Below are 12994 nucleotides of genomic sequence, written 5' to 3' on the forward strand. Positions count from 1 at the left end.
TGTTCTATTAAAGAACTTGAGACTTTCTCTACATGTAATTTGTTGATTAAGCAGCCATCTATTGTTCCTTTTATCCCTTTAATGTTCCAGCTCAATATTGATATTTGTTTGCATTTGTTCATTGTTGTCTATGTATTTTAGTAGGGCTTTCTCTGTCTAAAGCCAATGTATCTGTTGGCCTGCACAACGTATGGTGCGGTCTGTTCTTCTTCAAGTTGCTGTTTCTGGTATCTGTTGTCTTCTCTTTGGTACTCATGCTTGTTGAACTGCCCATTGTACGATGTGTCTTGTTCTGTTTCCAATCTTGAATTCTGGTATGGGGTGTCTTCTCTGTAGTAGGTGTATCTGTCATACTCTCTATTGAAGTAATTCCTGGGTTCTGCCCCATTCTGTGGAGTCGGGTAATGGTTATCTTCTCTGGAGTACCTAGATCTGTTTTGATGCCCACCAAATGATCTCTTTTGACCCTCTCTGAAGTCAGCGTGTCGATTGTACTGCCTGTTGTATGATACATATGTTCGATGTTGATCCCTGTAGTCGGTTTGGTCATCTTCCCTGGAGAACTTCCATCTGTTCCAGTGACCATCAAATGATCTCTTTTGATCCTCTCTGAAGTCAGCATAACGGTTGTACTGCTTGTTGTACGGGATATGTTGCCGATGTTGTTGTTGTTCCCTGTAGTAAGTTTGGTTATATTCTCTAGGGTGCAACGATTTGTTCCGATGACTGCCAAATGATCTCTTTTGGTCCTCACTGATATCAGCGTGATCATTGTACTGCTCATTGTACGAAACACGTTGCCGTTGCTGTTGTTGTTCCCTGTAGTCTGTTTGTCTCCATGGCTGGTTTCTCTGGTTCGGAAATGACTCTCTTCTTTTGTGATCTGGTTGTTTGCTCCAAAGAAGGTTTTCTAGATGGTAGCCAATATTTGTCGCGAGGATTCCATCTCCCCTTCTATTCGGGTGTATTCCGTCTCTTTGTAGATGTGCAGCAACATTTGCGTTTCTAATGAAAGAAATGTTCATCTTTGATTGGAATGCAGCTTCCATCTTTGCATTGATAAGGTTCGTGCGAACATTCATGTCCCTTGAGGCTGTTGGAACCACCTGACTTACAATGATCTTCGTTTGGGGAAAATTTTCTTCTGCTGTCTTCACACAGGCTTTCAGTTTTTTTGAGGGTGTTGAGTTGTCTACTTTTGCATCATTCACGCCGACATGAATGAGAATGGCTTCTGGTTTTTGTTTTATTGACTTTATCTCGGCGAGGCAGTCATCAATATTACTTGTTTTCTTTTTTGTGACGTGCAATCCAAAACGGCGACCCATTCTTTCAGGGTCTACTCCATTGAGAATGGAATCATGAAGGATGTACACTGATGGTAGGCTTTGTTCCTTGTTGTTTCCATCCTTTTCTTCTTCTTTTTCTTCCTTACTTGAGTTTTCATCACTTTCGCTGTCTTCTTCTACTGATGACAATGACAATGTCGACAATGATGAGGCTGGCTGTGAATATGATCTACACGCCTGTGCCGAGTTTGAAGCATTTCCCCTACTTTCTTTGGAGGTATTTTCTCTTATTTTACCTGATGTAAGCGATGTTTTGGTCTTTTGCCGAGACGAGTTTTTTCTCTGAGGTGTTTTTTCTGCCTTGCTATCTTCAAGTGTCATTTCCTCTATTATGACGAATAGATATAGAATATAGAATTGTAATATTATTTCCTCTATTATGACGAATAGATATAGATATAGAATTGTAATAGCTGGTTGTGTGGGTGACTGAGTGTAGTGGAGCAGGCATGGCAGAACACATTCATTCACGCAGACACTTCGTTAACACTGTCTCTTGCTGCCATATTGTATTGCCTCTCTCTCGTTTACATCAAAACGTCTATTTACATGAATCAATGCTAACAATCAATATTCTACTAAAATGTGTGTGTGTGTGTGTGTGTGTGTGTGTGTGTGTGTGTGTGTGTGTGTGTGTGTGTGTGTGTGTGTGTGTAAACTGATGTAAAGTGTACATTTGGTTGCGCACTGGTATGTAATCTCAATGCGCCCTTTGACGCACTGAATGGAATTGTGATGAGACATTTTCAGATTTAATGCGCCAATGGCGCAGGGCGCACTATTAAATGAAACCCTGCACCGGAGAGGCATGTGCAAATCCACTCCCATACTTCAGTGTACTCCCTCTCCTATCAAGGATGATGATCGGCCTTTCCAGCATGTTTGATGTTTGGGATATTTCAAACTCCCCAACCGTTGCTGTTGGAGCTGCCATTGAGAATACTCTATTGTGCAGTGTTAGGAAACGAATATAACGAGGCATGTCTGCGTTCAAATCATCCTCCACCATATACTCAGCGTGTTCATCAATCTGGTCCCAAATGTGAAGCATCAGCTGACTTGGCAAGCTATCAGCTGCCGCTTGTTCTTTCAGTCTAAGTACTGGATCAACAGGCTGGACGTTCAACCGCTGGCAAGTTTGAAGGACTGGATCAGTGGCGACAACAATGCTTCTCAATAAGCAACGCCGATGTTTATTTCAAATGTTGAAGGAAAGGGTACACCTGATGAAGCATCCGTCCCTGATGGTCGTGATGGTCCGTCAGTAGTTGCCCGAGGTGACCATGGTTGTTGTTCTGAAGCCGATGGTGATGAGGTTGCAACATCTGGTCGTGGTGATACCAAGGGCTGCGTTGATTCTGAAAACATTTATTCAGAAACAGATGATCTGGATGGCTGCGATTGTTATTGCTCCGCATCCGCTGCTGATGGTTGCAATAATGTGGTTCTTGCAACCGGTGGTCGTGCTGGCAGTGGCGACGGCAGCGATGTTGAGTATTCAGAAACTGATTGTGGTGGAGACACCTCTGATTCTGTAGCCAGTGATTGAAGTGGCGGCGATCTAGCAGCCTGTACTTATAGGCGGTGGTGGGTGAGACGGTGAAAGACCCTGTGAACTTGGAATTGCAAATACCCTGGGCGACCCATCGGCTGACGCATAAAACTCGCTGCTGTCAAACACCTCTCTGGAACATGGCCATATGCCGCAGGATCTGAACCCACTGATGGCTGTGCTCATCTTGGCAGCTTTCAGATATGCCTCATTGAACAACGTGCACACCTGACATGGGGTGACACGTCGTCCTGGGTGGTTACGCAGCCAACTCTTAATGGCCTGGTCGTAGTAGGTTTGCAGGGGTTTGAAGAGTGAGCGGTCCATGGGCTGCATTTTGTGTGTTGTGTGTGGTGGTAACGACAACAGGATCACGCCGTTTTCCTTGGCTTGATTGATTGCTCTGATGTTACAGGTGTGGCTCTTGTGGCCATCAAGAATGAGTAGAACTTTCTCATCCACTGTCGGCTTTACATGTCGGATGAAATGTTCAAGTCAGTCGCAAAAGGTGTCAGTGTCCATCCACCCACTCTCATTGCTTGTGACAATGGAACCAAGTGGCGCTCCATCCGCTAGTTCTGGGGGCATACGCTTCCGTTTGAATATCCCCATGGGTGGTACGTAGTTGCCATTGGCCGACACACAGCATACAACCGTTGTGTTTGTGCCACGTTCCCCGCTCGAAAGAGAGCCTATTTGATGTGTTCCCTTCTGGCCAAGCACCTTCTGGCACTTCTTCTGGACAGTGCTGACGCCAGTTTCATCCATATTGTAGATGTGTGAACCTACCAGTCCGTTTTCATCGATGATCTTCTCAAGCAGGTCAAAGTAGCGATAAACAGCTTCTTTGTTGAATGCTTGGGCTCGAGCCAATGACGTTGGCTCCGGCTGCCTCAAACTGATCTCAGGGTGCCTTCGCATGAACGTCTGATACCATTTCTTTCCAGCCATCTTTTTCTCTTTGTTAAATGTGTGCGACATCCCGTTCATATCCGCGATCTCAAACGCGAGAGCCATCAGTGCCCGCCTAGTAATCCCGAAAAAAGAATTACACAGAGAGAGAATGTGCTTCACCAGCTGAGCCTCAATTTCTTCTGGCAACAGCTGGTGTCTGCCGAGAAGTTTTGTCTTTCCATTTACGTACTTGTTCTTGTTCGTTATATGACGCTTCAAGGTTGCTTTCGGAATGTTATATTCCCTTGAACACACGTTCAACCCTTGGCCATAGTAGGCGTCCAATGCCGTGCTTAGCTCTTCGTGAGTCCATTGGCCACTGAAAAAATAGAGACACGGGATAGGTATAGCACACACACACCCAAACACACACACACACATACACACACACACAAACACATACACACACACACACACACAACACACACACACACACACACACACACACACACTCACAACCCTTAAATAAAGATGTTGGTAAGTCTCTTCTTGGTAGGATTTTAAACTTCAATGTTCGCCATGACTAAAAAATAAAGTTTAGGTGTCCGAGACCTCCAAGCAGCATGACTTCATGTAAAAAAAAAATCATAACAAAAATCTGTGCACCACACCGGGCTGACACGTGTGGGACGATCGAAGTCACTGGGCATGCACATGATTCACGGTATCTTTTTTTTTTCTTTTTCCCCACAGTTAAACGCTCGTTTTCATATGTCGAGAGACTCATACCTTGTATAAACCATAAGAAACTTAGACGACCGTCCATCACAAGTGACATACAAGACATAGGCCCCGCCCACCTCGTGACGAGTGCCTGTGGATTTAGTAATCATATCGGGCCCTGCCGTCAGCTTAGGCCAAACAAAAAAATAAGTCTGTTTACGGTAACCCGACCGACCCTATTTTTTTCGCGCGACCCTAGACTTTTTTTGGCATTTGGGAAAAAAAAAATCTTGGTTTTTTTTGCAAAATAACGTAAAAATATGGTTTTTTGGAGAGAAAAAAAATTAAAAAAAAAATCCCGACCTACCGACCCTATTTTTTTGGCCTATGTTACCGTAAACAGACCTTTTTTTTTTTGGCCTTATTACCATACTGCCAATGCATGTCGCAATATACGCGAATCAGTCCTAAGAATAGCACAGTGGCCCGCCCGAATAGTGAGTCAGCACTACTTCGCAAAGGTATATATGTTACAGTCAAATCGGGAAATCAGGTATTTCACGAGAATGTCTGAAAGTTTAGGCATTCATGGTAAATACCTGGTTTGATCAGGCAATTCCGGAAATGACTGACTTTTTTTAGGCACTATCAGGAAATGACTAAAAACTACTTGTGCAAATTTCCCGTTTTGCCTGACTGTTACTGTGAATGCCCCTGCTAAGGAGCCTTCTGTGTATTTAGATTCTTTTTGTTTTGCTTGTGTTTTTTAGTCATGCTTTTAGCTTGACTCGCATGCGACTTTCCGTGGTGGTGGCTTTCCCTTTTTGTTCTTTCACCTTTATTATCTTATTTCACTTTTGTCCCTATTTGTTCCCATTTTGCAGCCACCTCTGTAGGTTCGCGTGCGGGTCTAGCTCGCTCTTTATCTTTTATTTTTCTTTATTAAGTATGAGCGTCCTGGTACGAACTTTGTTATAATGACGTTAAATATTGTAACGAACTAATTTATAAACAAGGTAGTGTGGCCGGCGTTTTTCTGATATTAATTTCATGTGCCTGTATGGCTCACGCTGGACAGCCTATGGAGTTTTCCCCGGAGAGCACGGGACGCATGTTTTGCAACAGTAATATTGTAGTAACGCGCAGTATTTTTAGTTCACCTCTGTGGTGGATAGCCTGTATTCGTCGTCACTTACTGGGAAGCCGTTCACGGAACAAGATGTTTTAGGATAGATAGATTTTTTTGCTCTGTTCCGGGGCCCAGTTTCTTCTGCCAGCCTTCAGTTTTGTTTTAAGTTATTTTGTAGTTCAGGTTCAGTTGCTCGCCTTGAGTCTGTTTTAGATTATTGATGCTGTCAAAGGCGAGTATCCATTTCTGACTATGTTTCTTTTATTTACCGAATTCGTGTAATTTTCGTTTCGAATCTTTGTTTGTTGTGTCTTCTGTCCGTTTCTTTGTCTTCTGTCCGTTTCTGTGTCTTCTGTCCGTTTCTTTGTCTTCTGTCCGTTTCTGTGTCTTCTTTCCGTCTCTGTGTCTTCTGTCCGTTTCTTTGTTTTCTTTCCGTTTCTGTGTCCTACGTTTATTCTATGTAGGGTTTTTCTAACATATTTTTGTCTTGGTGATTTTTTATTGATTTGCCGCCATCTTGTTTCGGCCGCCATTTTGTCGTCCATCTTTGATGTTTATGTTTTTAGGACACCTTTGATTATGTTTTTAGGACACCTTTGATGTTTAGTTTGATGTTTCGAATTCTAAGTTTAGTTTTTTCTTTTCTATCAGTTTCCACCGCTCCGCGCTTCTCGCTCCGCGCTTCTCGCTCCATGCTCCACGCTTCACACTCTACTGTTCTGCACTCTCACTCAAGCTAGTCATTTCTACTTCACATTTTAGCTTTAATTCACATTCGAAACTTAGATCAGTTTTTCCGCCACGCTCCTATATAGGTTACTTAGCTCTCCATAGGTTTATGTTTAGCTTTTTATATATTGATATTATGAGCTGATTCCGGATTACTATGACATCGACATATTCACAATAAACTTTAATTAATTTTCCAATTCTAGTGTTCGTTTTGTTTTGTGAGCGCGTCGGTTCTTTATAGCACCAAAATTACATCCTCCAGAATTTATATAAGCCATCACAGATTCTTACAGCTACTCAAGGGCAAGCACTGTTACTGTTAGGCAAAACGGGTTGTTCTGAGACCTTGTCTGTTTTTACCTTGCCTGCCTTGAGCACGAATTTATTGTGAGTTTCTCGTATAGCACATTGTCTTTTTTTCCCCTTTTCGCTGAGTTTGGATTGATTGGAGTTCACTTTCAGTATAATGCTAGTTCCATTGTGACGTTGCTCTCAATGTTGAGGGTAGCAATGGAGGAAACAGAATTGGTAGAAGACCGATTTAATCGGTTAATCTTTCAAAAGTACGCCAAAAATGGAAAACACTTGATGCCAAAGTCCAAATATTTTCAAATACTTGAAGAGATGATGGAAAACGGAAGTCGGAAAACTCCACGTCAGTACAAGCTGTTTTCGAAGTAAGTAGACTCCTCTCTCTCTCTCTCGTTCCTCCCTCTCTCTCAAACCTGTCTTTCTGTCTGTCTCTGTCTCTCTCTGTCACTTCTCTCTGTCACTGTTTGTCTCGATGTATGTATCTCTCTCTCTGTGACTCTCTTTCTCTCTCTCTCTCTCTGTCTCTCTCTGCGCACATGTCCCATACTTTTGTCCCACACTTCTCTCTAACATACACACACACACACACACACGCACACACACACACGCGCAGACACAGATAATAAAATAGTGATCTCTTGATTTTGAATCAGGTATGAAATTGTATCACTTCTCTCTAACATACACACACAAACACACACTCACACACAGGAGTGAAAATGACAACTGCACACTGGTGACCAAGAATGGGATTTTAAAAGGAGCCTACGCCAGAAACGATTTCGAACTGTGTCCACAAAAACTGTTGTATTTGAGTTAAATGAACTGTGTTAAGCACGTAAGTCTTCGCGCGGCCGTCATCCTGGGCTCCCAAAGCGGAGGACAAGGATACGTCAAGTGCAACTGTTCGGGTGCAAAGAAATGCCAGAACAATCGGTGCAAACTGAACTGCAACAGTCGGTGTCACCAATCCTTTACTTGTGGAAACAAATGAACTGTTGACAGAAAGTTCTGTTTTAATGTACATTTTAGTTTTTAGAATTAAACATTAAAATGATAACATCATTATGTTCTTTAATTGAATGCCTTAAAATCAAGAGAGAGAAAGAGAGAGAGAGAGAGAGAGAGAGAGAGAGAGAGAGAGACAGAGAGACAGAGAGAGAGAGAGAGAGAGACAGAGAGAGAGAGAGAGAGAGAGAGAGAGAGAGAGAGAGAGAGAGAGAGAGAATACAGAATAGATTCCACACTGACAGCATTGGCCCGGCACAGGCAGTTGATGGCTGGACAGCAATACCTTCCTGATGGAAAAGAGGCATGAAACCAATTACGACCCCAGCCATTCAAAGTTTTATAGTAGGCTTCTGTGCTGAAATTCTTTCTGACTCTCACCAGAAACACAGATTGTGAGCGGTAGGCATTCTCCGATAATGCCTGGCAGCCTATTTCAGTCAATCACCGATAGTGCCTAAACAATTTCAGTCATTTCCGGATTTGCCTGATCAAACCAGGTATTTACCGTGAATGCCTAAACTTTCAGGCATTCTCGTGAAATACCTGATTTCCCGATTTGACTGTAACATATATAAGGTTGTGACAAAACCTTGTCAGACTTATATGGTAAGGAAAGGCAAAAACAAAGTTAAGCAAAGATCAGGATTTCACCTAACGGCCGACGAGGTATGCATCCTCTCTCTTTTTGACTCCTCTGTCTGTTCGCTGTCACAATCGCTCTCTCTCTCTCTCTCTCTCTCTCTCTCTCTCTCTCTCTCTCTCTCTCTCTCTCTCTCTCTCTCTCTCCAAAATGCTGGTATGATAATGTGTTACTTTTGTGTTTGGTATCTGAAAATTGTCATAATGAGTTTCCGTTGACGAAGATTGCAGGAGCGTTCGAATTCATTCTAGTCACTGCTCTATCACAGAAAAAGACATCTGCGGAGAAACACCACTTCAGCTAGTAAACCTTTAATATAAAATATTATGTAGGATAATATTTAACCTGTTTAGTTGTCCAAGCCTCGAGTGATTTCATATGCATTCTCCCTGTCTTGACGGAATACGAAGGGATAAAAATGCAGAACGTATGTAGGGGAAGGTTGCCTAATATGGACCTCCGCGTAATATGGACCACCTCCTGTTCTGACAAACTAACGGTGCTAGAGCGCTCAAAAGAATTCCATTCGCTGTATTCACCCTATCTGGATAACTTGCACATGTCAAAACTGACAGGTGCAGAAACACAAACCTCAGAACCGTTAGTCTTTTTCTCTTTTTTTTTTTTGTGTGCACTTTTGGCAGCGTTTACTCGAGGTTTTAACGCATAAAACGGACTAGTCTCTGTCCAAATTCAAAGTCTCTGTCCAAATTCACACCCAATTGCTATACATGACAGCTGAGACCGTATTTGTTACATTTGAGCAATGTTGACTCCGAGTTTCTTCTGCAAACAAAACATAATTGCAACATCTCAAAGTACGCGTGTGTCGCCTAATATGGACCACCTTCCACAAATCGAAGAAAATAGAAGCTAAAGTTTTGTTTTCATTAATTCATTAAGAAGCCTTCTGAAAATAACCTTTAACTAGCCCTCGAGCTTTCAAAAAATATAACAAATAGTCTTCTTTTTTTGGAATTTGATAATTTCATTTATTTTCACTCTGTTTTTCATAAGTTTCTTTAGTATCCGTTTGTGCTTCAAATAATGTTCTCATCAACCCGAAACAGACACATCTAAAGCATGTTTGAATTATTGTGACTACACACTAAGTTGTATAATGGTAATTTGAAGTATAGGGGCATTTTTACAGTGATTCGAGGAGGCCTGTTCAGAAAACAAGCTAGTTATCAGCAAGAAACAAAAAGTGGTTCATATTAGGCAACCTTCCCCTACAACTGTGAGTTTTATAAATGCTGACTGTTACTCTAAACAAATTGTACAAGACACGTCGAGAAAACGATTTAATAGGCGAATGTTGATATCATTTCTGAAATCGGCTTTATTAACGATTTACTGCGACCAATATACAAGGGTGCGTCAAAAAAAGATAAGAGTACCTTGATTGTGTACTTGGTCACTGGAGTACACCAAAAACGTATACTTTGCGGCACAGAGCAAGTTATGTATTTGTTTGCCAGAAAGCAAGATTGTGACTTGAACGATTTTTTTGCAATTTATTTCTGTGACCCTACCAAAACAGACTACACCAAATTGACGAGTAAATGTTGACATTAGTAAATTAGTATTTTGGTGCTTGCGCAGACACAAGCATTATACATGTTAGATGTGTTAATTGAGTACTACGTCAGTGGTTAGTCAGCAGCTAAAAGTGTAATAATATCTCCGCTTCTTCATTTCTCTTGTAGACTATTAATTCTCTCCAGTATTGCAGGTGCAATCGTTGCTACAGGAGCTCAGTCAAGAAGGCAAGACGAGAAATCGAGGCAATTGGCGATGCAAGTATCCGTACGTATAAAATGGGTATTAGTCTTAATCGTTCTTGCCCTTGTCCACCGTAGCGGTTTGGATTAACCGTGCGTGCGTGCGTGCGTGCGTGTGTTTGTTTGTGTGTGTGCGTGTGTGTGTGTGTGTGTGTGTGTGTGTGTGTGTGTTTGCTTACGTGTGTGTGTATGTGTGCGTGTGTGTGTGTACGTGTGTGTGTATGTGTGAGGGTGTGTGTGTGTGTGTGTGAGAGAGAGAGAGAGCAAGAGAGAGAGAGAGAGAGAGAGAGAGAGAGAGAGAGTGAGTACAACCACATAATGAAACGAGTAATGGATGGAAAAGACACTTTTATGGTACACTACTCCTGATCACAATGTGTTGTTGACCCAGGAAAACAGGTCGCGTAAAACGAAATTACTACATTTAGTCAATCTGTGAAACTCACAGAATGAAATTGAACGTATTGCATGTTTTCAGACGTATAGCTTTGTCAAAACCGCTGACACGTTTAAGAGAAAGGCGTGCTGAAAGTGACAAGCCAGTAAAGCGCGTTTTTCTGTTTTCTTTTGAACTTTTTGAGCTTGATTTTAATACAAATATTACAAATCTGTATGTCTTTGGATTCGGGAAATAATAAAGAAATAATAAAGAATAAGTTGTAAGCATTTTTTTTGATTGATTACAAATATTCCTATTCTTATTAGTTTCAGATTGGTAATTACCAAATTCATTAAATGATGTTTAAGCTTCCAATCTAAAATGACTCGTCTCAACATGCTATCAGCGCTTCCTATTTTTTTCATATATATATATGTGTGTGTGTGTGTGTGTGTGTGTGTGTGTGTGTGCGCGTCTGTGTCCTTACTCGCGCGTGAATGTGTATGTGTGTGTGTGTGTGTGTGTATGTGTATGTGTGATCGTGAGTGTGTGTGTGTGTGTGTGTGTGTGTGTGTGTGTGTGCGCGCGTCTGTGTCCTTACTTGCGCGCGCATGTATATATGTATATATATATATATATATGTGTGTGTGTGTGTGTGTGTGTGTGTGTGTGTGTGTGTGTGTGTGTGTGTGCATGTGCGTGTGTGTGTGTGCAATTGATTGTAGCCTTTTAGACGACCGGTTCATTGGTAAGTAGGGAACAATCAGCTCAAGCCAGATGTACGCTAAGTTTTAGCCGTCTTTCAGATGCAAGGTGTTCTCGATGCGGGCTAAGGAACTGTGAGATGATCGAACTTCCATGTGGCCATCCCCTTTGCTGCAAGGCGTGCTTCAACGCCTACTGGTGTTCGGTCCCGCGACCCGCGCAATGTCCTGTGTGCCATCGAACGATGACAGACCACAACTCCCTGCGCAACCTATTTTAAAACAAAAGAAAACAAAATTTTGAGACATCGGAATGATCAGAAAAAAAGTTAAATAAAGCTTTTTACGAACTTCCAATAAAAATAATCTCGAAATTTTAGGGAATGTGTTGTTTTAATTGTTTTGGCAAATGGTATTTCTTAGGGGCAAAACACTTTGCCTTGGCTCACAAAACATGGACATACACACACACACACACACACACACACATACACACACTCACACTCACACACGCAAGATCGCACGTACTCACAAACAAACACATAAACACATGCAGTCGCTCACACTTACACACACGCACAAACACACAAACACTCACACACACACACACACACACACTCACGCGCATGCACACTCACGCACGCACCCACTCCCCTACACGTACACACACGCACGAACGCATACACACACAGACCGCACACACACACACACACCAACATACACACACATACACACACACAGACCGCACACACACATAGATACACACGCACACACAGACACACATACACACACACACACACCATATTTGAACAGCATTAATGTCAGAATACATACGCACACACACGCACACGCACACGCACACACACACTATGTTTTTCGTTCTTCAAAGAATGTTGCTGTGAGAAGGGAGACAATTCACGTCCTTTCACATTGTGACCAACCCGAAGACAACTCATGCCTAGCTCCCCTACAAGGTCACAAGTTCTCAACCAAAAATCGATGCGCGCACGGGCGCGCGTGCGTACGTGTGGATGCGTGCGTGGGTGCATGGGTGCGTGTGCGTGCGTGGGTGCATGGGTCCGTGTGCGTGTGTGTGTGTGTGTGGGTTAAAGCAACACAGTTGCGGTGAACAAACCAAAATATGAGTCAGTAGAATAAGTCTCAAAACACACACACACACACACACACGCACGCACGCACACACACACACACACACACACACACACACACACACACACACACACACATACACACATAAAACAACAGTCGTCTAGATTCCCAGTCTATCTAAAAACATTTACTCAACTGAAACTGAATGTATAAAGACGGGCTATTGCTCTCACACACCACGTGTTTGAATGGGTGGCATTGACACACATGCTATAAACTAATCCTCAACAGATCAATCATCCATGGTTGTCTGCATGAAATTTCACTGTGCGGTGTGCGTAACGAAATAACTCCCTTCGACTATGCAGCAATTGTGCGCGTTCGCAAGGTAAAGGTGACACAATCCATGCACTCAATCGATCAACCTTTGTTGAAACACAATTAAGACAGGGGGGGGGGGGGGGGGGGTTGCAACTAATCTGGATGTAATACGCATGCTTTTCCTTCTGAAGCCAGGTTGGTTGCTTTATTCTGACTGTACGAGGGCTGTCTCAAAAGCTCGTAGCCTACATATGAATCGATATATGTTAGCTAGTGCTGGCACACACATTGTAGCAGTTAACACATGAATGTCGTCGTAAATTTCATAACGCCATCAGCAGTCACCGAAAGCGG

The 12994-nt window shown here is 42.6% G+C and overlaps 1 protein-coding gene and 1 long non-coding RNA gene across 2 annotated transcripts; one reads left to right on the plus strand and one right to left on the minus strand.

The window, feature by feature from the left end:
• Positions 1 to 3396: 3396 nt before the first annotated feature.
• On the minus strand, positions 3397 to 3918 carry LOC138961250 (uncharacterized). The gene has a single exon (XM_070332852.1). It carries the CDS (start codon positions 3916 to 3918, stop codon positions 3397 to 3399), a length of 522 nt encoding a protein of 173 aa, XP_070188953.1.
• Positions 3919 to 8265: 4347 nt separating this feature from the next.
• LOC138962737 (uncharacterized) lies at positions 8266 to 11470 on the plus strand. The gene is made up of 3 exons (XR_011454589.1): positions 8266 to 8368; positions 10078 to 10151; positions 11312 to 11470. It is a non-coding gene; the product is annotated as an uncharacterized lncRNA (long non-coding RNA).
• Positions 11471 to 12994: the final 1524 nt, after the last annotated feature.

Source organism: Littorina saxatilis, linkage group LG3 (assembly GCF_037325665.1).
Source record: "Littorina saxatilis isolate snail1 linkage group LG3, US_GU_Lsax_2.0, whole genome shotgun sequence".
NCBI classification, from domain to species: Eukaryota; Metazoa; Mollusca; class Gastropoda; order Littorinimorpha; family Littorinidae; genus Littorina; species Littorina saxatilis.

Coding starts and splice junctions, on each gene's coding strand:
- LOC138961250 (XM_070332852.1), bottom strand. CDS start 3,918: ATGGCTCTCGCGTTTGAGATCGCGGATATGAACGGGATGTCGCACACA.